This window comes from Seriola lalandi, unplaced genomic scaffold, assembly GCF_002814215.2.
Source record: "Seriola lalandi dorsalis isolate HSWRI2012SDOR001 ecotype SW California unplaced genomic scaffold, Sedor1 jcf7180002054893, whole genome shotgun sequence".
Taxonomy (NCBI): domain Eukaryota; kingdom Metazoa; phylum Chordata; class Actinopteri; order Carangiformes; family Carangidae; genus Seriola; species Seriola lalandi.
This window is the reverse complement of record NW_019525445.1, coordinates 1,541,595-1,566,444: the sequence shown is the minus strand read 5'-3', so window position 1 is coordinate 1,566,444 and position 24,850 is coordinate 1,541,595. Positions and strand designations below refer to the sequence as shown.

Below are 24,850 nucleotides of genomic sequence, written 5' to 3'. Positions count from 1 at the left end.
CTGCCTGATGACACATCTTCTCAGGAAACTGCTGGATGTTTACAAACCGAGCTTAACCGCCTGTTACACCTTTATCAGTCTGATCGGTACACTGAGTTTTTATCTTGTGTAATTCCTACCACAAGCCAACCAGAACCTGAGCGGTGCTCTAATTAACCAGACTAATAACTGAAAGCACCTGTGTGGCTGTGCAGGGCCATTAAATTAAAATATGTCCAGCACACACTGAAAACCCCATTTTAAGCCAAACATAAAGTTTAATAGTGGAGTGAATTTCAGTCATGCGTCATTTCAATGCACGACCGGTAGAATAACACCTCTTGCTTTGGCCTAATTTAAATGAATACTTCTCCACAAGGTGCAGCATACAGACAAACTATACATAGTCAGTGACATCAGAAAAGTTGGCTTACTGGCTGCAGGAGTCATTCACACATGGAGATCCTGTTGTTACATGGGCACGTCAGTGACATCACGTCTGGTAAGGAAGCAGAAACAGCAGAAAACAAAAGAGAAATATGAGGATGAAAAGGAAAAAAAGGTGTGAGAAACTGGGTCACTCTCCACTATCTAATACCGGCATGATGAAAGCGAACAGACATCCCTCTAATCTCTCCTTTTATACCTGCCAGGATGCTTTAAGAAGCATGAAAAGGGCAGTCCAGATACACGATACGCTGCCCTGTAGAGCAGCAGCGGCAGGACAACAAGGAAACATTTGCTCAGTGTTGCACTGGAGATCTGAATTGCAAACTAACCTGCCAGGCAGACAGAGACACCGTGTGAGAGCCAACAGTAAACATTCACTTCCCCCACTGACCCCACTGAAGTCAACAACAGGAACTGAACCAAGCAATACTTTTGAGATTCTGATTATTTATCTACTTGAAGAGGGTGCATTTTGCCAGTATGACCTGCCCTGTCGGTTTAACAAATGTCAGGTGAAATTAAGCAAATTAAACCGATCGACATTCTCCGCATTTTTGTTTTCGCACGATTACCCCGGCAGACTGAGCAGATGAACCCAAGTGGAAGTGATGGTCCATAATTAAGTAGACGAAGACAAGGATATCTTCTGGGTAAAATTTGTCTAACATGAAGAATGTTTCTCTCTCCTATTACTACTCCTCCATATCCAGTAATTTACTGCGCCTGATAGTCTCGGTTCAAATCCCACTCAGTCTCTTTGTCCTCTTTTAACACTGTTTCCCACTCATTCCTCAGACACAGACTAATGTTAAAACTCACAGCTTTTCTGTAGAGGAAAATGAGTTCCAGGATTCCACTTTGCTAACTGGCAGTCTGAATGAAAAATTTGACAGAATTATTTACTTTGCATTTATTTACCCAGTTTAGTTTCTTGTGAGACTTCACAGCAAAACACACACAAAAAAAACTGGGGCAAATCACTTACTGTTTTCATAGTATCACAGTTACTGGTCAGAGATCACTTTAAGTCTGACTCTGGGTCTCTGTTCCTACTCAAGCTTGTGGTTTTGTTAATTTTGAAACACCAGGGAAATTAAAGAAGATGCTGATAAATTTTAAATTAAACTCGTTTGTCCAGAGCAACATTTTCTACCTAGCTTGTGAGGCAAAATTTGATATAGAAAAAGCCTAAATCACACAAAATAACAGCTGGCCGACACATCTCTCGAGGTATCTGATTTCACCAAAGCTGGCATTAATATCTGCACTGAAGTGGATTTTGTTGGATCTGGTTTTTATTTATTGCTTGAATTTCGTTCCAAGCTTGAGGCAGATTTGGTTCATGCATTTTTGGACACTTTTATTGATAAAAAAAAAACATCACCACTTCAAGAAAAAAATAATTAGCTCAAAACAACTGAATCAAAATGATCCCCTGACCAAATGTTATTACCAAATGAACATGTATTGCAACAGAGCATTTGTATTCCCAATCGTAATTATAAAAAGTCATAATTTAGGCTCCATAATAAGGGAAAGGGAAAGTTTTACAGGTGCCAAACATCTGGCTAACCATTAATTCACCTTCTCTCTCCTATTTCTGACTCTCTCAATCTCCATGTCAAGTCTACTGGGGAATTTTCCTGTAAAATATACCTAGAATAAATTTGATTTACTGTATAGCTCAGCACTAAAAACTCAAAACTGCAGTTTAAAGTGCAAAGATCTCAGCTTTCAACACGTTCTTCAATGGTTTTTCCATAACCAGACACTGTACAAGCCAGCTCCGCTAAATCTTTGACCTTTCTAGTGTTAAAGCACTGACAACTTTTGACATTTCATTAATCTGTTCCAGGTGGACACCGAGTTAGAATTTAGCTAGTTTTGTCATCCCTCGGGCCATTATGAAGCAGATGATCAATGGTACACAAGCCAGCAGTTTTTTCCATGAAAAGGCTCCTAAGTCTCTCAACCTTAAGTAATCATGGGTGAGTGTTTTTTCCCTGAGAAGTTTGCTTTATGGTGCAGAGAGCTATATAATCAAAATAGTGTAAGAATGAAATGGAAAATTATTATTTTATCCGGAATACAGCAGTTCTTCTTTAGCTTGACGCTCAATTACAACAGGAGTTGTTTTTTTGCATTCATCCCACCTCCATCTAATTTCAATGACTGAACCCATGTGACAGCTCAACTGAAAGAACAAATGTGTGTCTAATGTACTGTTAATTACAGAGTCCCACCTACACCTCAGGCTATAGAATACAAGCTGTAGATGATCTCCCATTGTACTGACGCCTCTGCCGAGACAAAACAGTCAGTGTTAACTTTTAATTGTCCTGCTTTTGAAACATATAGAGTAACCTAATAGCACTGATCATCACGCCCAGGAGTCAAATGATTTCTAATCTCCATTGTGTTTCCCGGCACCGACCCTGCCACCGTGGTTAATTTTGGGGAGCTTATCACAATGGGCTCCTTTTACAGCTGGCAGTGCAGGTTTCCTACTTCAGAGCAAGAGAGGAGAGGGGGGTCAGAGGAGGTGGAGGTGGAGGTGGTAAGGCAGGGTTTAAGGCTGTAAAATAAATCACACAGAGATTAAACTTCACCAACAGTGCAACACACTGGACTGGACTTTGTAACCTAGGAGAGAAAAATGTAATGTGGTAGTCAGGTGAGGTGCTGCCCGAGGTGGTGGGGGGATTACTGAGGGGGGACCATTATTTTTGATATGATAAAATACCCCAATTCTGTATTTGTTTCCACTATTATTTAATTCTCTGCTGTTGACTTCACTGTGCTATTATACATGACATGGCTCATTCTAATCAGTTGGTAGATTATTGGTCTCAAAGGGCCAATTGTAATAAATCAGACTGCATGTTAAATAGCACTATTATTTGCAGAACTAAATGTGTCTGAAATTACTTAAGGCAGGAACTAACAATTATTTTCATTATCAACTAATCTGCAGATTATTTTTTCTATTAATTGTTAGTCTATTAAATGTCAAATAGTGAAAAAATGTTTTATTTTGCCCAACAAACAGTCAAAGACAAAGATATAAAAACTGTCTCATATTCAATAACTTTTCACTATTTTTGCTTGAAAAATCAATCAAACTATTAAATAACTTAATTGTAAGAGTAGTTGCTGACAGACCTAAATTACGTCATTTAATCTATTTACCTAACTACTGCTTTTCACCAGTATTCTGTAATTGAGCCATTTCATTTCAGTAAAAAATCACTGTATAAGTGAGTAACAACCTAGGAGCCCAAGCCAGCTCCAACTGGACATAGACACACAGACACACACAGACACACACAGACACACACACACACACACACACACACACACACACACACACACACAAAAACTTCCAGCCATGTCAGACAGCTGTAAATGCCTCTTTTATAAATCAATATCACAGCCATATTACTGCGTCTGTAGCCGGCTCAAGTCTCAGTGACAACCCTTCACCCACACCTTTTCATCAGGTGCTATGAAACCCGAGACGGCCCTCCAGCTACACTGTTGGCACTGTGTATTAAGGTGGTAAAGTACACACACACACACCCCAAAGTCTGTCTGCCTCTCTACATTTCCCCTTCAAACACACACACAAAGGATGAAGGGATGCTCTGTAGTCCAAACTACAGAGACCCAGCAACGTGACTGTTGGTACCCACGCTAACAAAACAAGCTGTTGTTGCCGCTGCAAGAAAATATTTATTTAGTCCTCACCAGCACAGGAGAAGCTTCCGCAATGCTGGGAGTGTAGAAAACTACGCTAATTACCCCATTAATTACTATGTTAATTTTTATTAGGTCTAGATTGATAAATAGCCAGGTCAATATATCGTCAGATATCAGCTAGCTGTAATAAAGCTCTCTTACAAGCTAACCTGTGGAGTTTTTGACCCCTAGTATCTTGATGGAACAGAGTTTTTATGAAAGGGTCCCCATTTTGTCTGCACACAAGGACGCACATGCACAAATGTAACGCGACACGCAGTGTTTTCACATTATTCCACTTATGAACAGGTGGCAGTAACACACTAAAATACAAACCGAAGTGCCGGCGAAGGCAGCGGAGAGGAAAACTTCCAGCTAGAAAACATGGATGTAAACAATACCACTTTGAAAACGTGTTTTCAACACATCTATATGTCCTCAAGAATACACACAATGTATTTTGTTGCATAACATCAAATGTAAACAGAGCTTTTGTTTGTTACGAAGAAAGCTCCTCAGGGCAACTTTGACTCCTCTATTAGGCATTGTTTATATTTGCTAAATTAAAGACTTAAGTTTAGTTTATTGTTTCTTCAGTATGTTGCTGCTAATACAGTTCAATTTCCTAGCTAACTATTCTTCAGGTAGGTTACTAACACACTGACACCACACACATACCCACATGACATATGACACTGCCATGTCACAATGAGGGTCCTATAGGGCCATACAATAGTGAAGGTGTGGTCCTGTCAGATAACCAGAATAGGCAGACAGACACACATAACCATACACACTTTCCCACCTGCCCTCAGGGGGTCTCGTATTAGCAAGCGATAACCTCCGGGAGCCATTTGTCTCCTTCACATCCATCTGCTCTATAGGACCTGAGGAGGCCTTTCTGTTCCTCTGACAAAAGGAGGATCTGCCAATAACTCACAACTGCAGGCAAGTGAGTGTTCAAACCCAGGTAAAAAAAAAAAACCCCCCTGAGAAGAGCTCTGAGGTAACAACTGAGGAGAGGAAACTATATGAAAGGTGGCGAGGGAGACCTGGAAAAAGGCTGTGAATGTCTGAGTCTGGCGCTGGAAATTCTTCTGGCTTGAAACCATCACACAAACTGAAATGATGAACAGTTGTGTTTCTGGCCACCTGAGGAAATAAAGTCCAATATTTACTTTCCTCTTAACTTTATTTTGTTCTTCACAATCTCCTGAAGGAAATATCTGGCTCTTGGTATTTGCTGCTATATAACTTTTATCTGTCTGCTGTATTTTGCTTGGCGGGTAACATACAGTCGGTTTTTAGAGCTGTTTCTGATTAGAGTGGTGAGAGTGAACCAAAACAATAAATTTGCAGAGCACTAAACCAAAACAGTGAGCTGAAAGACACTGAAAAGCAACTTGATATAAAAATAGTATAACAGCTTTAGATCAAATCATACTGTCTTTACAATATGATTGCTCTACGTGTTAGAAAGGGCCTTTATCCAAAATCTAAAACTTCTAAAATTACCTTTTTAATCGTCCACTTCAAAGTGTCTTTACAACTGATCATCATGCAACACCTTCCTTTGACCTTTGACCATGAGTCAACCACACTGTAGCTAGCTAAAAGCAGCTGATGATCAGTGTGTCACGTTTAAGTAATATTTACTTATTGCTGCCTTCATCCTGATTATCAATCACACTATTTAACATAGTGGCATTTCCCTTTGAACAAGCCAGCTAGTTACAGCAACCTCAGATTTTCTTTCTATTACTTATTAATCACTGAGGGGAATTTTTAACTTGATATGACATCTTAAGCATGCTTCTCTTCCACCGTATCAAATCACTCACCCTGATCTCCTTATCGGTGTCTGAAGTTGCTTTCCTGGTATGATGCCTGGGATGATGCCATACAGTGTGAGCGCACCTGAATACGTGTATGTTACAAGCATGCACTCTGAAACATGCATCCATCATGTTGTCAGCCTTAACGGCATGATGTCAAGATGACTCTCATTAACCACAAGCTCACACCTTATGCTAACGAGCCTCAATGCTAAGCACAGTTTAATTACAGTGTCAACACAATGTACAGTTACTTCAGCATGACATAATGTTCTGTTCTTATCTCTAGTATCAACACTATGGCATGCTGAATAGTCTGACTTTACTAATTATTAAACCTGGATAATAAGGAGTCGGATGGGCTTAGGTCAGCCAAGTGGTTTATTTTTGTAGTTCTACCTTACAAGCACTACTAAAAATGTATCCCAGTTCCAACTTCCTCATTCCTGTTCATTGATTTACTCTTTCATTTTGAATAAAACACTAAATCACATGCCAGTAGTTTACACTTAATATGATCACTCCCAATCCTTTCTTAAATCCAACTGCAGCCAGTCTGAAAAAAAAAAAAAAACTCCACTGAATTCCCCATCCTTTCCAATGAGTCATTCACTACATGAGCTTTTTCCTTCACAAATATAAGACGCATTTATTTCCCTGAAACCAACAATGCCATTGAAAGCCTTACATGCAGGTCATCATGCAGGTACAAAGGGAGAGGTGGAATTACAACATCATCACACATTACAGGAAAATGTAAACAAAACAGGTAAAAATAAAATAAACCCACGAGCCGCAAACTGATTTATACCTCTGACACCTTCCTGCTACATCCCTGCCTGTCATGTCACTCTGACACCTTCACTAGAGTTCAAAGTGAAACTATGCAGAGTGATAATGATTAAATGACAGCAGCATTAGGTCATTTAATAACGATTTCTTACTTCATACTTATCAGCTGAGTGTAATCCTACCATTTCATTCGGATTTCTTTCGGCTGCAATTTTGGCAAAATAAGTTGTGGTAACTTGAAATGATGTGCACCTACCAGAACTTAACTTAAGGCCATCCACACAGACAAACCAGTTAGTTCCTCCCTGCAGAGGTGGACTGTGCAAAAGGTCACTGAAAGAATGTAAACATCCGAGTCAAAACCACACTCTCAAACACAGTATGAGTAATTTTCCACTGTTTAAAAAGACGACCATCCCCCTCAAGTCAAACGACAACACCTCTGACTAGTGCTGGTCTGTGTCTTAAAATTGGGTGTTTTGTTGAACTGCTTTTTGTGCAGAACACCATCAATACCAAGTACACATTTTTTATTTCCCTAGAAGCAGGGAGAAACACAGAGACAGAGATCATGTTTCAACACCCGGGGTAAGTTTACATGCATGGCCCATGGCTTTGTGACCCTACTCTATTTTATAGCCTTGCCCGTCTATTTGCTTCCATCCTTTGTTTCTGGTTTCCTTTCCTCTTTAATCTCCCTGCAAACACACACGCCACCTACTCAAACACTATCATACATAAAACCAACTGTATGCAACAATTACCAAATGCGTTTTTAGCCACATGTCTGTATGTTTTCACTTTCAGTCAAGCTACCGTGCAGTGTGTCGCCAAGTCAGTATATCCTGAATCCACTAGTGCATGATTATCCAAGCAGTGCAACATTAGATGAGTTTTGGATCAGCATCTGTGTATGGAAGGTGAATGGCTGCTTTTGGGCTCTTGTGTTTCTGCCTCCCTCAGTGCACATGAGTCTTTTGTAATTGTCTATGTGTGTGTATATACATGCATGCATCACACCCATGTGCACACCTCCTCTGCACTAACGTATGTGTAAGGGTCTCTCTGCACGATCCAGGTCGGAGTCGAATCGGGTCGGGTCAGCGGCCTGAGCATGGCATCCAGCAGTGGCGCACAGAGAGGCCAGTGTGCTCCTCCTGCTCCCACCATCTGACCAATGTACCGCATGAGTGCTTCAGTTTCAGCCAAAGCACAAAACACCAGTGTCTTGTTTCCCCCAAAGCAACCCTGCCATGGCCGTGGTGCCTTTTGTTCCCACTTTAAATAAAACATAGTCCAGTCATTAGGTAGAAAGGCCCTCCTGTGCATAATTCAGGGCCAGGTATCAATTTGAGGCAGGTAGGTAAGGTTAAGGAAGGACAATGCCATGTTGTTCTCACAACACTGGCAAACAACAGACATTGCATAAGTAATGTGCAACACAAAACGTATGCCAATGGCAATTAAATGTGGCGATAACAGTTGTTTGGATTGCAGTTTGTCTCCCTCCTGTCCACACTGCCCATTACATGGCTGCAACTAACCATCAGTTTAAATATTGTTTGTTTGGTGTCACTAACAGTCGAAAACACCCAAAATATTTAAGGTGGAAACAGACAAACAAACTTTTATTCGATAAATCGATTATCTACATTTATATCTATTCATTTTCTGTGAATTGACTAATCAAATAAACAATTACATGGTTTAGTACTCTACCAGTGTAATTTAAGATCAAAAATTCAAAAAAGTACAGCCAAAGAAGATTTAACATATACACCAAGAGACAAAATGTGAAATTATGCACCTATTGCTGAAAATGCTTTATTGATTAATCAACTTGCTTGGTCTATAAAATGTTAGAAAAAATAAAATCCTAACGTTGTAGGCATGCAAATAAGCATTTTTTTTTTATTCTAGCTTTAAAAAATGACTGCAATGATTGATCTATCAAAACTGCTACCAATTAATTTTGTGTTGATCCACTCAGCGATTAATCGACTAATCCTTTCATTGCGCACCAAAATTAAATCTTGTGATGCTTTAAAATAATCCCAACATTCACAACAACAATATATCTACTACGCTACAGAGCGATAGGCTATCACAGAAAATTCATTAGGAGACAGGTCATGTTATTTTGACTCACTATGCTCACTAACAATGTGTATTTGCTATCTAACGTTAGCTCCTGGCACAACTGAACTGAGAACAGTTGTATCTTACTCAAGAACAACGTCTATTTCACTCCCCCGAGACGTGTTACAAACTCCGGAAAGAAGTTTAATACAAAATAATATTTTCATAAAGCTATCCTGTGACCATCTTCCTCACTAGATATGGTAAGCAACAGGTTGAAAGTTGACAACCGAAACCGAGCTACCACAGCGATACTAGATGCACCTGCTGCTACCGAAGCCTCCTTCACGTACCTGCTGACTCCCGGTCACTCAACGGTTTTCAGCTTGTAGTCCTGTCGGATTCCTTGTTTCTTCTTCTCGAATGAAGAAACATTAAAAGAAAAAAAATACATACAACGACAAGCAGAATTCACTTTTATCTACTGGGCTGCCATGTCTCGTAACTCTCTCCTCCTCTCCTGCTAATGGGCTTTCCTTTTCCTCCGCTTGCACTTAGCTTACCTTACTCCCTGGAGAGAGACAAGCGGATGAAAGGTAATAGAGGACCGAGTAGACCAATCACATGCGGCGGGAGGCGGGCACTTTAGGAATACACGACACCGTACTGGTCAATCCGTGTTAATGAAGGAGCAGTGAAAACAGGAATTTCTCTGTATTGTTTTCAGTGAACAGTGAACTACAGTGAAAGTGGCGGAAGTTATGACTTAACATGGACAGGTTTAGTCAGCGGTGGAAGAAGTATTCAAATCATTTCCTTGTAAAATTACTATTGCCATACTGTCAGAATCAAAATCACCTTTATGGGCAAAGTAGGTGTGCATACAAGGAATTAGATAGCTTTCTAGCGGCTCTCAATGTACCAATAACAATGTTCAGGAAGATGCACGTGGACATACAGCAAAAACAAGGACAACAACGCTGAACAAAGATAAAGTAACATAAATATATGACTATTATGTGAAAGCAAGTAGTTGAAAAATAAAATAGACATATATAGCCTATAGTTGAATAAAAGATAAACATAAACTTACATGCAAATAGGTGAAAAAAGAAAGATGCATCGATATGAACAGTGGATAACATGCAATGTCTCTGTACAAGTCAAACGGTTCCTGAAAGTTGTAAACAAGAAAACAAGTGGTGCAATGTAAGTAACGTAATAAACTACTTTACATACAAGTAAGTAATTATTAAAAGAAAAAGTACTACTCAGGGTCGACAAATGTATTTGTTCTGCAGAGTGGCTTGCCAGTGTTGTAACATTATATTGTTGGATCATTAATATTGATGTAGGTACTTAAATGTTGTAGTTGGTCGAGGTTAAGCTATTTTGACTACTTTGTATTCTTTTATGTTTAATTTAAACCAGTGCATTGTATTTTATAAGTTGATCATATGTTTTCTATGTAAAATAAGTAAAAGGAAAAAAAAGTAAATTACTTGCTATAGCTGTGTAGTACAACATTTTCTTTGAAATGTACTGGAGTAAAAGTGCAAAGTTGCAGATAATGGAAATACAAGAAATATAAGTGAAATACAAGTACCTAAAATTGTACTTGAGTAGAGTACTAGAGTAAATGTACTTAATTACTTTCCACCACTGTTTTGTGTGCCATACTGAACTCACAGACACAGACATGCGGTGCAAATTAGTGCTTTGATTAAATATTCATGTTGTCAAGAAAGTAATGCTGATCCTCTAAATGTGATAACTATAAATAAAAACTGACAATGGAAAACATTCCGAATAAAATAGTGAAAAGACAAAGTTAGAATGAAAAAACACCAGTCCACATAAGAGTTAATGTTCTCAGGGAAGTACAACGTGGGTTGAAAGCAGCTAATCATTTCTAAGAGGCTCTGTAATGCAAAGCTATGTAAACTACTTTGAATACCTTTGTTTCATGCACAGAACGATTAACTGAGCGCCATCTATTTCTTATTGAAACACCAGCTAACACACATATCATATTCAGGGAAACAGCGATAGAAATAACTAAGTACATTTACTTAAGTACAGTCGAGGCACTTTGAAAATTTTACTTATAGTCTTCTTCTTCTTGGGGATAGCTTGTTTTAAGTTTCCATTGTAGTTTTAAGAAGCCTTCACAATATCCTAATTAAGATGCTGAAACTATTTTTCACTCCTCCCTGTTCATATTTGAACTGTTACTACATTGCTCCCACTGCTGTCATAGATTGATTTTAATGACAACCTTGGGACAACAAGGCTGAAACTGATGGGATGACAGCAATGAGTGGCAACTCATGACCACTTGGTGGCATTTTATTCACTAAGAGGCACAGGCCTGGCCTGTTGTCAGCAGCTGACTGTGTTGTACAAAGTCACTACATGGGGTTGACAAAATGATGTAAGCTCAATGTGAATAGGGACTTCAGCTGCAAGTGTCTTTCAAGTGCTACTTCAGAGGTGGGTCGTGACACTCTGGTTAGCACTTCCTTATCAGTAGCAGAGTGTAACCTAGATTTACTTTAAACTGAATTTTGCGGTACCTGTACTTGAGTATTTTTATTTTATGTTACATTATACTCTAATCCACTATATCTCGGAGGCAAATATTGTAGCTACAAGTTAAATTGTAGATGAAGTTGTTATAAATAAAACCTATGAAGAGTTTATAAAATACAGTGCATTGCTATCGGTTAATCTACTCAAGAAAAATCAGCTTTTCAAAGATTTTATGGATGTTGATGATGATGATGATGATGATGATGATGATGGACAAAGAGTCAAGTAAGAACTCAAGTACAACCCGATTAAACATATCCATATATATTTTATTCTCAATACGGCAAAATACAAAGAATATTCAGGACAAACTCTCATTAGTCACAATTAATACTCACTTCACAAGAATGCTTTTAAATTACATAACCTAAGTTTGAAGATCAAACTCAATGAGTACCTTTAATCATATTGCATCCATTACATATAGCATCTCTATCATCAGTTCTCTTAAAACTAATCCAATTTAGACTATTGTACATAGTGTATGCTGTAGGTCTCACTTTGGAGACGACTTTTAGAAAAAAGGTGTTATACAACATACTGTATAAACTGCTACAACTGTTTTGATGTGTAGAGAAATACCTCTGTTTCAAAAGACATGTTGGACCAATTGTTCAAAAGGGACACATAGTAAATACATCTCTCTCATGAGGAAGAAACAGACGTGGTTTTACATAACAGACTGTACACGCCATCCATCCATCCCATGAGATCAACAATATACATTTCATGAAAAGTACACGCCTCCATATCAAATACAGAGAAGACAAAATATTCGCACTTGGATCTAGAGACATTAATGATTATGTGGCGACATGATACTGAGAGACAGTGAAGCAGAAGACACGTATACGAGCACGGTAAGAAAAAAGGACTGAGAAATCAATTTGATATACAGTGTTAAGAGACTGGGATGTCATCTGTAACAGCTTGGAAAAAGGAGAGAACAGAAAAGCCCACAGAGGAAAAAAAAAAAAATGTGCATAAAGTATCTCACAAATGTATTTACAGATCTTTAAATTTAATAAAAATGTCAACCTGTAGTAGAAATTCACCCTTAAAGAAATGTTATATTTACAATTTATACATTTGTATTTAAATAGAAACATGCAAGTGTTAACATCTTCCTACTGAATGTCAAAAAAACTCATCTTACCCTGGATTCTTTAAAGTTAGAATTAATATTAATTACTACTTACAATGAAATCTCATCATGAACAACCCCAATACATTTACATCTTTCTATTTCATAAAATGGTACTCCTTAAAAAGGCAAAAATAGAAAAAAAACATTAAGGAAAGGGGCAGAAAAATAAATAAGTGTGAGTAGCAAACAGTTAAAAATTATTCTAATGCTAAATTTGTACATTTGACTACAAGAGGCGCGGACCTGTACTTACAAAGTGTACCAGTGTATGAAGACATTGACTGGGCTGGCAAAACCCACAGAAGGATTCCTATGAGAAAAGTGGCCTCCAGCTTAAGTACAAAATGGCTCAAGCCATTGGTGTTTGGTTATAAAAACAGATCTATATACACATATATACTAAACCAGTACACAAAATTGCAAAAGCTAAAGTCATTGGACACTTGAGTTAAACAGGTTTCTCGCTGAGGCTGAAAAAAAAGAAAAAAGAAAAAAAAAGGGAGGGGAAAAAAATCCCAAGCCTAAAATTAAACTTTTTCCACAGAAACAGATCGGTTTTTTTTTGTAAAAATCCTGCATAGATTAAAATAATACCTCCTCTGACTTTCTCTTTTTCAAGTGCAAGAGGAAATAACAGTATCCCCTCCTACAATAAAGGCCAGGGAGCCAGTGAAGGAAAGAAAATACAAGACACAACACAAAAAAGGTAAAACCTGGGCCACATAGTAATTCTTCAGATTTGTTTTGCTGAGATGAAAATGGTTTTGTCAACTCAAAAACTTACACTAAATTTAAGTTTTAAAATCGAGGAAAAAGTGCAAGAAAGTTAAAGAGTATTGCAGCTCTTTAACTGTCTGGCACTTCATACTTATCCAAACTCTACCTTACATGGACTAAAACTAAATCAGCCAGTAAGAGTTTCCATGAATACTACTTGGTCCAGGCTTTAATATTTCCAGCATGTTTTAGTAGGAAGTGGGCTTAAAATAACCAGAAACCAGACAGTCCTTCATGTCAATGATCATTACCAAACACAGAAATGTCAACTGAAACATCCTCATTCAAAACCACTGCCGTCCAAAATTTGCTTTGATGACAACCAGTAATTCTAAATAACAGAAATGTTCATATGTGGACAGCTGGCATACACAGTTATCTGTCGTCTCTCCCCCGCCTGCTGAACCATGTTAACAACAACTAGCTTAAACATTTTTTATCTACTGTCCCGTAATACAAGTATGATTAAGGTTTTAAAATTTAAATAGGAACAATTACATATACAAATACTTTGCATCTTATAACCCCTGTTCAACCCTGTTTTAAAACTTATGCATTTGAAACGTTATACTTCTGCTTGGCCAGAAGACAAAAAAAAACTGCTTGGTATATAAATAAAATCTATATGGCCGTTTATACTTCTTATTTGAAATATATAATCATAGATTTAAAACTCTTTGTTCTATAAATGCAACACTGCTAATCTGCATCACTGATGAGTTTGCCTCTCTAAAGAACATCTTTCCTTTCAGATGAATTTGCTTTAGTTGTGCCAAATCAGTGGTCACACAGGCCCAGTTTTTATAAACTGCGATGAAAATAACTGTATTGTATACGTAACTGGATACGATCTTCAATACTTAAGACACTCCCTGCTGTTTCTTAGAAAAATGCACTGAGCAAACAAGGGGATCAAAAAAAAAAATAAGACAGAATAACACTGAGTGGAAGTGACTGTTCCTTGAGGAAATTGCTCAGTGAACAATGTAGCTACGAGGGTAAAATCATTTCTTAGGAAGAGACTCGTATTCTGGAGCTTCCAAAGAAGCAGCAAATCTTTTATGTTAGAGAGAATGTTAACGTGATCAATTTTTATGAAGGCCGCGAATCGAAAAGCCCTGCTAGCAGCCCCTGGAGGTCATGCCAGGAGCAGCATGGCCCCCGGGGGCTCACCAACATTTCATTTTGTAGCAGGACAAAAAGAAATTCATGATTCTTAAAATTAAAATTACACTGTTCAAAACAAATACACTGATCAATATAACTTCTGATAGAGCATTTGTATATTTAAATATGTCAGAAGTATTAAACTGCTATGCACAGTAGCCCTTCCTACAGTCCTTTAACCTTGTGGGCATGCTCCAAGATTAATCTCTGGTGCCTAGAGACTTGAAGGAGCGATCAATCAAGATGGTTAGAAGCTTAATTAGTGGCTGACACCATCTTTGTCACTATCGGAAATGTTAAATGTGTTTAGAGGATTTGACTCAGAAATGTGCAATAAAAACATAATTGCTGCCAGCTTCAATTGATTGCTGAATGTATAAAAAATGTATAAAATGACAACTGTGGCTAAAGCAAAAAATTAAAAATAAAATAAAAAAATTTAAAAAAAAGGAAAAAAATAATTTATTCAGATATGATGACTGACCGTTTGTTTTCCTGTAGCTCACATACAAGGCACAAAAATGATAAAGAGAAACCTTCATTTTTAAAGCACCTTTGGTGTTTATGGGAGGTACTTTGGTGAAACAAAGTAAAAGAAAAAAGTTAAAAGCCAAAGTAGCCTATAAACCAAACCCCATTTTTAGTGTATTCATAATAAATAATTCATCCAGCGCTTCCATGCCGAAGAGATAAAAACATGGCCTTCAAAGATTTCGTAAGAATGCCGATATATGAAGTATGGCGATAAGCTCTTTTGATTCCTGTGTTGCAGTTTCTGATGCGTCTCCCTGTGTGGTGCCGTCGAAGGTGTGAGATGTTTCTAAATTGCTCAGTGTTTTTGGCAAGCTGGTGTAGAAATGGACACAGTGTTGGAGATATGTCTGAGAAGTTCTTCACCTGTGTGTACATGGAGGACCAGAGGTGGACTGTGTATGTGTGTGTGTGTGTGTGTGTGTGTGTGTGTGCGCATACAGTACATGATTATTTGTGTTTGTTTGTCATTGCGGGCATGCTTGTGTCTTTGAGCACATGTTGCTGAGCACAAGAGGCTGAGGTGGTGTGTGTGTGTGTGTGTGTGTGTGTGTAAGCAGTGGACAGGGAGTGAGTCCTCGCTAGGGAATAAGCTTTGCGTCCAGGCGCAGCCAGTGGAGGCCCTGCCGTGTGTAACGCACCAGTTCTGTCATGCTGCTGGTGTTGAAGATCAGAGGACCCATCACCTTGTCCAACTCCAGGAAGAAGTCTGGGAAAACAAAGACACAGTGAAAGATGACAGTTTTAAATTATTTTGAATCATCATTTAATCTGTTTAATATTTTTAATAATTAGCTTCAGTTTACTGTTTAATAATCAGCTAATAATCATAATTGTTTAGTCTATAAATTGTCAGAAAATATTTAAATAAAGCCCCCCAAAAATTTCCCAGAGCTAAAATGATGTCTTAAAAAGTCCAAAACTCATCATATTCAATTTAAAATGACAGTTAAAAATTTTTTTTTTTTTTAAATAAACAGCAAATCCTTACATCTGAGAAGCCGAAAACAGCATATGTTTGCTATTTCTGCTTGAGAAATGACTCCCAACAATTAATTGACTATTCAGTACTTCCTGAGATTTAAAATCTCTATTTCTATCTGTATTGTACATTTTTGTGCATTTTGCCTTTTTTTTTTTTCAGATATCATAGCATTTAATGAGACATGACAGAAAAGGAGGGGAGAGAGAGGGTTGACAAGAAACAAAAAACCTGCAGTCTATTCACATTACCCTGCACAACGGTGGAGCACAGTGCAACAAGTGAGGGCCAGTTGCAGATTTCAGCAAAAAAGAATGTATACTTACGCTTTAAAAATGAACTGATAATGTTTCTGCCTCCATACCTCCATTAATGTTTTATTTTTCAAATTCATGAAATAAATAACTGTGAATTAACATTTGAAGAAGGCTCATTTATTTTTTCTGCATGGGCCTGTAGTTACTTATTCTCACTTGAAACAAACAAACAAACAAACAAACAAACAAAAAAATGGGAGTTTTACCTTTCTGCTCTTTGGATAGTTGCTCAGCCTGGTCCCAGACCTCGGTGGCGTACAGGAAGTTGGAGGTGACCTGGACGTAGCTGGCAGCCATCTGGTGGATACGTTGAGGTATGGTCACAGACGAACTGGCGCTGCTGCTGCTGCTGACTGACGAGTAACCACTGGCTGTTCCCGGGGACAGTTTGGGAGACACTGGGGAGGGCATACCCGCTGCCTTACTACATCAGGAAACAGAAAGAAAAAAAACAAAAAAAACAAGGCACGAGATTTCAGTATCCTGAACACAAACTGATAATCAGCCATAGTAGTATTTATATTATTCATTTATCCAATTTTTGCCCAGTAAGACTTGATAACCTTAAACAAGAAACTTATTGCAGGTCAACAAGTTTCTGCATTGGTGCTGATAAAAAAATAATTAAAAAAAAACAGTATTTCTAATGGTATTCTCAACTTTTAGAGAAAATCTCAGACTAGGAAAATGTTAAACTCATTTGAGACACTTTTTCTCAACATTCAATGCTTGTGTGGGAAACACAGATTTCTCCTTTACAATTACTTTAAGAAGGACATGACTTACTTTCCCATTCCAGGAGAGGGAGCCTGGGTGTTACTCAGAGAATTCTGTCAAACAAAATGAGAGGAAGAACATTATGTACACAGAGAGGAAGCAGGTTACACATTCACAGAGGAGAACTGTATTAATGGAATATATAATGCTTTCCTGGGATTTTGAAGGGTTGCCAAGCAAAACTAGATTTCAGAAACAAATGTACCTTTAAGTGTTCGGTGAGTGTTTTGGAGTATTTTAGTGCACTGTCCTTCCTCAGCTTGAATAACCGCAGGTAGAGGAGGGACTGGCATCGTAGGCTGGAAAAACAAATGGAATAACATTGATCTAAAACGTTACAAAAAGGAAGCAATGACCAGAGACATGTGGACCCCTTAAATAGACAACTCCTCTTCATCAAATAGTAACAATTTTGAGCACTTTGAGTACTTTGGAGGCGCAGCTTAAAGACAACAACTCTACCACATCAAATGGAAATGTCCGCATACTTACCAAAGCACAGCTAGCCTCTTGTCTGCTGAAGTAGCATCTGGGGCCATATAGCTTTTTAACTTCATAGTGTATCTAATTGCACAGATAGAAAAAACATTTAGTTTCTAAGAGAACCAACTGTTTTGGTCACCATAGAAACATTTTTATTTCATTAACAGTTTCATTCAATACACAGATCAAAATAGAGCAGCAGAAGCAGAAATATCGTCTTTTTAATTCCAAAACGTTCTTCTGCCTTTTATAACCCATCTGCTCGACAATTCAGAGATTTGGGAGTGCTATGCTAATAGCGGCTAATATAGCCTTGAAACGAGATGATAAGTGTGCAACAGAGCTTTGGAAGGCCCACTTCTCTAACTCCACAGTTCCCTGAAATGGCTGTACAGCAGAACTACCCAGAAATGCAATAGTGATAAAGCAATGAAGGTATTCATGTTTGTCCTTACTTGATAAGCTCCACAGTTTCAGCATACATGGGGAAGGGAGACTTGGCCTCTTGGGCACTCTTCTCCAGAGCGTTACCACATTCAATGAAAGACACCACAGCGTCCAGGTAGTAAACGGCCTTCTCAAAACGGTCCAGCTGTAAAAAGGGGGAACAGGGACAGATCAAAAACTGTTGTGAGTTTTAGGGAGCTAGTACCTGTCAAATATTGCATTTCCTTTTCCAGCTGTTTTTCGCTGTAGAGAGCTAAATGCTTTTCACTGACTTTTAATTTGACAAGCTTTTGGCCTGGTGTGCTACATAACTAACTGAATGACTGATAACTGACTGTTTGTACATAATTTGGTGTGGATTATGTGAAACCCTCTTTTCAGTAAATAACAGCAGCAACAGATAATTCAGTTATGTACATGCTAGCCTTTGGATTGAATGTATAACATAAAAGATGACTAATGAATTGTAATTGGTTCTCAATTGTAGTCCAGGTAATTTACAGAAAAATTTGAAAGCATTCCCATAATACATATAATATAAAATATTATTATTATTGCTTAATTATCAGCAATGTGTTGTTTGTTTGTAGCATTTTTTTTGTCAAATTTTATGTAGCATTTAAATTGTGATCTCACACTTGCATTTACATAGGGGACAAAAATAATTTCAAATATATTTTTGACTGGAATTAACAGGTAGCAGCATCAGGTATCTCCCCAGGTAAAGTAACTGATACCAGACATGCAGTTAAATATAGCCATCAGCTCATGTTACAGTGACCTGGTAAGAAAAGCGTTCATGTTTCCCTTTTCTTTCTTTTTTCTGCTCAAAAACTCTGGGAAGAAGAAAAATGGGCCATGGAACTGAGGTCAATTCAGTACAATAACCACCATACCATCACATACATTTCACCAATAAAGCAAATGTGTTAACAGTAGCATAAAGCTCAAGCTAAATCTCACCAGGATGTAATCTTACAATAAGGTCTAGACTTTGTTGATAAAGCACATCTCTCCTTTCAAGGCTTTGCATGTTGCAAAACAGCGCAACATCTCAATTACACATGTAAATAGTCTTTAAGCTCTCGTTCTTACCAGTGCGTCTGCATTGTGTTTAAGTTTCTTGGCCTCTTGTAAGTAGTGATCAGCCGAATGGACCCTGAAACAAAGTTGTTAACAGGTCAAACAAATCCGATCAAATCTGAAACATTTCTTTCAGTAACAAACACTTTTGCAATGCTTAAGCTATAGTTCAGTTTCTGCATCGATTTGCTCGAAGCACAGACCCTGAAAAGTACACACAAAAACATTTTCCCATCTGCTTAAACATCAGTTCTTCCAAAAATAAATAAATAAAACCCCTGAAACAAAAGACGCAAAAATAAGAAGCAAGACTATGTTGTTTCCTTACTAGCATGAAAAGGACAGAGATTCCCAGCAGAGAAACCTTTTAAAATGGAAATTTACGTCACCTTTCCTGTATGCAGGCACATCTATTCATGACCTCCCCAACCTCCTACAGCTTTATGCATCAAAGGCAACTCTAGATCCCCACAGCCGTTCTTTCTGCATATCCCACTGTGGGGTTATCCACAGTGGAAAGAGCTCCTCTTACCTGTCCTCAAACACCAGCTTGGATCTCTGAGACTTGGAGCCGTCCGTGGAGAGCGGAGGCACAGCCAGCTGGTTATCACAGGCCTTTGAGGATTTCTCCTGCAGAGACGGCAAGAGAGAGGGAATAAAGTTTCAGGAATAAGGGGTCTGGTGTTTGAAGTGGAGGATAAAATATAGAAAAAGGGCGAGTGTGGAAAAAATTCATGAGGTTGAAATACACAGCACACTGTGGGAATTGGGCATATACAATATATACACCCCAATAATTCAGTGATTAGCTGCTGGTTAGACACAGTGTAAACACTTATTAGACTCATTAGTGACTTTAATCATATTTAAATGCCAGTGTTCTCGACCTCTCCCCTTCTCCCACAGCAACGATTTCATTATTCAACTTCCCCCAGGGGACACACACTGCATGGTTGGCAAAGATGATCAAAGACTGCACTCACACACTTCGCAGTATCCATGGTGTTTGCCAGGTTTTCACACAGACAGCAAATGCCTTACAGTAAGGTTACTTGCACCCACCTTGCCATCACGTGTGCTGCGTCCCTTGTCTTCTCCTTTTCTGTGTTTGGAGGTGGAGTTGCCCTTGGTGCTGTGGCTACCCTCCTTTCCACTTCCTGTCCCGCTGGACAAAGAGGTGGAGGACTGGCTGACTGTCCTCTTCCGACTCGGATGCTCTGCCTTGGGTGTCCGCTGCAGACCTGACATGGAAGGAGAAGGGACTGGCTCCTCTTTCTTCTCCAAAGACCTCTTAGACCTGATTGGATAAAAATGATCATTATTGTAATACATATATTTTTTTGTATTACCTACATTGACCTGTTGTGTAGCAATACTTAACCAACGTCACAAAATATTAACACTCAAAGATTAAATGTTAACATGTCATTGAACCCCTTAGAACACAGCAGAGACGTCATTAGAATAAAGGTTAACAGGTACAACTTGAAGAGGTTTCGATGTAATAAACGAGACGTCACTGAGCTATCATGCTTTGATTTTATGATGCTCGTTAAGAGTTTATTGGGTTTATTTCGTAAATTTTAGGAATAGAGACAAAAAGCATCTGGCAAGCTTAATTTTGCCTCTGCAATATGAGGCACTACTGTCACATCAAGTGTGCCAAGTGTTGCTGGAATGCAGAGGGTTTACTGTGAATAATGAACAGGAGGGAAAGGAAAAATACTCACTCTTTACTGCTGTTTTTATGATGAGATAGAGACTTATCCTCTAGCTTGCATCGCTTGCTCTCTGGCTTGGTGCCTTCTTCATCATTCTAAAGGTACGGAGATCACAGAAAATTAAAAGTAAAGACACATTAAAAGGATACTCAAGATTTATTGATGTGTGTAAATGCCTCTGTGGGAACTAATCTGAAGACGTATAGAAAATTGCAGCCTTGCACTTTAACTCTTTGGAGGTTCAGTACAACCTTCTGGTAGTGCTCAATGACACACAACTCCTATCTCTTTCTCAGGTATTTCCAAAGCTATGATTTAAAAATAAAATGCACAATCATCTAATGGCAAAAAGTCCAGGTCTGGATCATCACCAAAATGTAATCAATTGTTCCTTGGCTCAAAGCAGTTTCTTGCTTTGATGGAAATCTGTTTGTAGGTTATGGTAAGACATGGAGACATTAAAGTGGTGCGATTACAACTTCCTTCAACAAAGATGAAAATGAATCATCAATCAGTGTGCAAAGTCATACTGAAAACATACCTTGGTTAAAAAAAAAAAGATGTTTTTTGGACAGGGGTTTTAGATCATTTGAATTTTTCTTATAAAGTAAAAAGAAGAGTGAGATGTTTTTACATTTTACTCTTCTAAAAGAGTTTTTTTATTTAAGAGAAAAAGCACTGAAATGTGTTCTACCTTGTGTTTCCTCTTGGCCTTGCTGGAGCTCTTCTCAGAGCTCTGCTTGCTGAAGTCTTTGCTGTCCCTGTCTAGAGAGTCGTCTCTCTCCACTTTTATCTCTACAGGCTCCTTGTAGGGCCGCCCTGGGATCCTTGATAGCAAACTGAGATCTATAGGAAAAGGGAAGGAAAGGGGAAGGGTAGGATATGGTTTAACTTGGTCCAAAGTAAAGAGAAGCTTCAGGAGTGTGCACTCCATCTAGACAAATGGAAAACAAATGAAGTGAGAATTTGTATTAGTTTTATAATACTACTTTGCCTTATGAGCAATTTCAACTGACCTATTTTGACTAGTAAAACCTGCTGCTGAGGCGGCCTTGCAGGGTAGCGTTCCTCAGGGTCACTCAGTGGAGACAAGAGCTCTTTCTCTTCCATTGGAGAAAACACACACACAGGGGTCCTGATACTCTCTGTGTACTTGGGCGTCTGCGACGACGACGGGATGCTCTCGTTCCCTTCAGAGTCGGACGATGAAGAGTCTGTATCGACAAACTCACGAGACTTCTGGGAAGTCTTGGTGGGTGCCTTGGCTTTGCGTTTATCTACAGTGGTGGTAACAGCAGCTGCGGTCGGCCTTGGAGAGGATTTGGGTTCTTTTTTGATACTTGGTTTGCGTGAACCCTTAGTGGCAGCTTTGGGCCGATGAGGAGGGATCTCTGGAGCTGGCTCACTCTCTACTCGCAGACCTCCTTTGGGTTCCTCCACCACTGGGGGCTTCTCTGACTTTTTGGGCTGTTTTTTACCCACACGGATTCGCGGATTCGTGCCACCTTCACTCTGGGCGGGGGATTTTTGACGGCCGCGGCCACCCTCTGCACCCTTTTGCGCTGCCCGTAGGTCCCTACTTGGGGTGGGTGCCACTGAGTCTTTTGACCCCCCTCCCTGGCTACCATAGCCACGTCCTGAGCTATTATCTCTGCCCTCTTTCTTGCATTTGGTTGGAACATTATTGTCCACCGGAGAAGCTGGGGAGAACTGCTTTGCCTTCTTGAACCAGTTGTCCAGCTGCCACTTGTTGGCCATGGGTTGTTCAGGCTGAACGGGAGAACACACAAAGGTAAGAAATTGACTTGGTGAGCAAAAATCATGAATGAAGCCTAGTCAAACATAAAAAAATGTCTTCTTAAAAATGGTATTTTGGGCAGAAGAAAGAACATTCAATGACTTATAACTATCTCAAGACAAAAATAAGTTAGTGCCAATGAAATAAAATGGGTTGAGCCAAATTCTAATTAAGTAGCACTAGAGCTTTGTATAAAGTTGTGGTTAAATCATTACTTCGGGAGAGGCGGGCCGTGGGTGCTCGTTGGCTTCACTGTCTGTCGTGCTGCTTTCACTCTCGCTGTCTGAGCCCGAGCTGCTCTCTGAGCCGCTGTGGCTGCTGGAGTCATCCCTCGATTGCTCCGCTCCTTCACTGTTATTGCTGTCGTTACAGATGAGGGAGTCAGATGATATTATGTTGTGCGCAAAAGGTGTACAGTGCACTTTCAGTCACATTTTGATCAACTCAATATGAAACAGCACACTGTCTAAAAACATTGTAGAGATGCCACCCCACTCTGCACAGACACCCTGCTGAACCATGTACTGCAGCAACGAGGACCCAGTTTTTAAAACTGGTAAAATGTGCAAATTATTAACACAACTGTCCACGTTTCAGGAGTTTCTACCTCTATGGAGAAACCTGATAAACTGTATTTCTGATCAAACAAACAACTAATAGCCGCATATGTTGTATAGTTTCACATAAACTGATTGATTTTATATATATATATATATATATACACACACACACACACACACACACACACACACACACACACACACACACACACATATAGACAGATCCTCTAAAAGAAGAGATCCTCTGTAAATATAAGACAATCCAATATCCCTGCAATAACTGCTATCCTTTCATTTTTCATAGAGGAAAGTGTATAATCCAACCCATTTCTCTCAAGGAACACAATATAACAAACACCTTTCAATAAAAAGCAAGGCTAAACACCACTGCAGCCTCAAAACTTTGACTTGAGTCAACACCTTTCTAACACAGTCACGACAAAAATTCAGCATTCAAGTTTCACAATAGTAAATTTACTATGCACTGTGCTTTACCTTGCTGACGTGTTCCTTGAGGCATTCTTGGTAGACTCCTGTTCTACATCACTATCTTCGCTGCTGCTCAGCTTCAGGTCATCTTCCAGCATACTGAGATACAGGAATGAAACATAATTAAATCTTTGTATTTTATTACAGCAGTGTAATAGCTGCAGGTTGGGAACGCTGGATGTGTCTACATAACTTACAGCGGCTATGTCTGCATGTCTGTTTTCTTAATTCATCATAAATATTTGTTTTAGTATCCTGCTCTCTGTTGCCTGAATCAATACTGGGAAAAACTACAAACAAGCGATTGAGAGCGGAGAAAAAGAGGAAAAGGATGAAGTACTTACGTGGGCTGGTCATCGCAAGCTTTGGACTGGTGGCTGCTGGAGCTCTTGGAGGAACTGCCTCGCTCTTAAAAAAAAAAAAAAAGAAACACAAAAAAGACTCATGAGCAATAAGTAAACATAAACGTGTATTAGAAATATAAAACATATACTTTTTGAAATATTTTGTGTCAAAATGTGGATCTGAAATGTGTGCGTGCAATACTCACTGTGTCCACCTGGAAAAGGGTGAGAGTCCTGGGGAAAAAAAAAAAAATAATCCAAATTAGTTTCATGAACCTGTTTGTTCATGCTTGATTGTCATATTTGAGATTAGTTAATAATAATAATAATAATAATAATGATGATAGGTGAAATTAATCAATAAGGGATTTTTTGTGGCCATACATGTTTACATGCAAGAAGTTAATTAAAGAAATACCAAAACTGGCTGAAAAGTACTTGAACCTTTTATATCAATGTCAACCTTCTATCAATAACAAATCTCATCTCTTTATAGTTCAGACAACCACCGGACAAGGTTTCTCTGGGTTGGCTGCATGTTATGTTATGCAAGGTCTGTCTGGACCATACAAAAGTAATAAACAAACAATTAATCCTCATTAATTAATCATGACACATAATCATTTGAATCTAACAGTCAACACAGCCAGTGGTGCAATCCTGACCTTGGTAGGGAATGGAAACTTGGAGGGCTCTGTTTTGCAGGGGGTGTGGATGGCTGTCAGCGGAGGGGGCCACGACTGAGTCATTTCCTGAAAGAAA

At 38.9% G+C, this 24,850-nt stretch overlaps 2 protein-coding genes across 8 annotated transcripts in view; both read right to left on the bottom strand.

Annotated features, from left to right (window-relative positions):
• The window catches only part of shroom1 (shroom family member 1), a 32,936-nt gene extending 23,504 nt beyond the window's left edge, over positions 1-9,432 (bottom strand). Inside the window, exons 1-2 of one of the 4 annotated variants that reach the window (XM_023429458.2) lie at positions 9,227-9,432; positions 414-478 (exon numbers count right to left, since the gene is read on the bottom strand). The gene's annotated coding sequence lies outside the window, so the exon portion shown is untranslated. Of the gene's footprint in view, positions 1-413; positions 479-625; positions 744-1,248; positions 1,276-9,226 lie in introns of those variants that run through there. The other 3 variants (XM_087180143.1, XM_087180142.1, XM_023429459.2) reach the window with 3 other exon arrangements.
• A 2,281-nt stretch (positions 9,433-11,713) lies between these two features.
• The window catches only part of aff4 (AF4/FMR2 family, member 4), a 32,045-nt gene continuing 18,908 nt past the window's right edge, over positions 11,714-24,850 (bottom strand). For all 4 annotated transcript variants that reach the window (XM_087180128.1, XM_087180130.1, XM_023429371.2 and 1 more), the window contains 17 exons: positions 24,754-24,840; positions 24,295-24,322; positions 24,089-24,152; positions 23,751-23,843; positions 22,911-23,055; positions 21,914-22,667; positions 21,592-21,743; positions 20,907-20,992; positions 20,239-20,473; positions 19,709-19,806; positions 19,189-19,252; positions 18,102-18,238; positions 17,656-17,727; positions 17,369-17,462; positions 17,173-17,216; positions 16,593-16,810; positions 11,714-15,796 (listed from right to left, as the gene is read on the bottom strand). In XM_087180128.1, the coding sequence (XP_087036254.1) occupies positions 15,669-15,796; positions 16,593-16,810; positions 17,173-17,216; positions 17,369-17,462; positions 17,656-17,727; positions 18,102-18,238; positions 19,189-19,252; positions 19,709-19,806; positions 20,239-20,473; positions 20,907-20,992; positions 21,592-21,743; positions 21,914-22,667; positions 22,911-23,055; positions 23,751-23,843; positions 24,089-24,152; positions 24,295-24,322; positions 24,754-24,840 (2,499 nt within the window). In that variant the 3' untranslated portion in view covers positions 11,714-15,668. The remainder of the gene's footprint in view (positions 15,797-16,592; positions 16,811-17,172; positions 17,217-17,368; positions 17,463-17,655; positions 17,728-18,101; positions 18,239-19,188; positions 19,253-19,708; positions 19,807-20,238; positions 20,474-20,906; positions 20,993-21,591; positions 21,744-21,913; positions 22,668-22,910; positions 23,056-23,750; positions 23,844-24,088; positions 24,153-24,294; positions 24,323-24,753; positions 24,841-24,850) is intronic.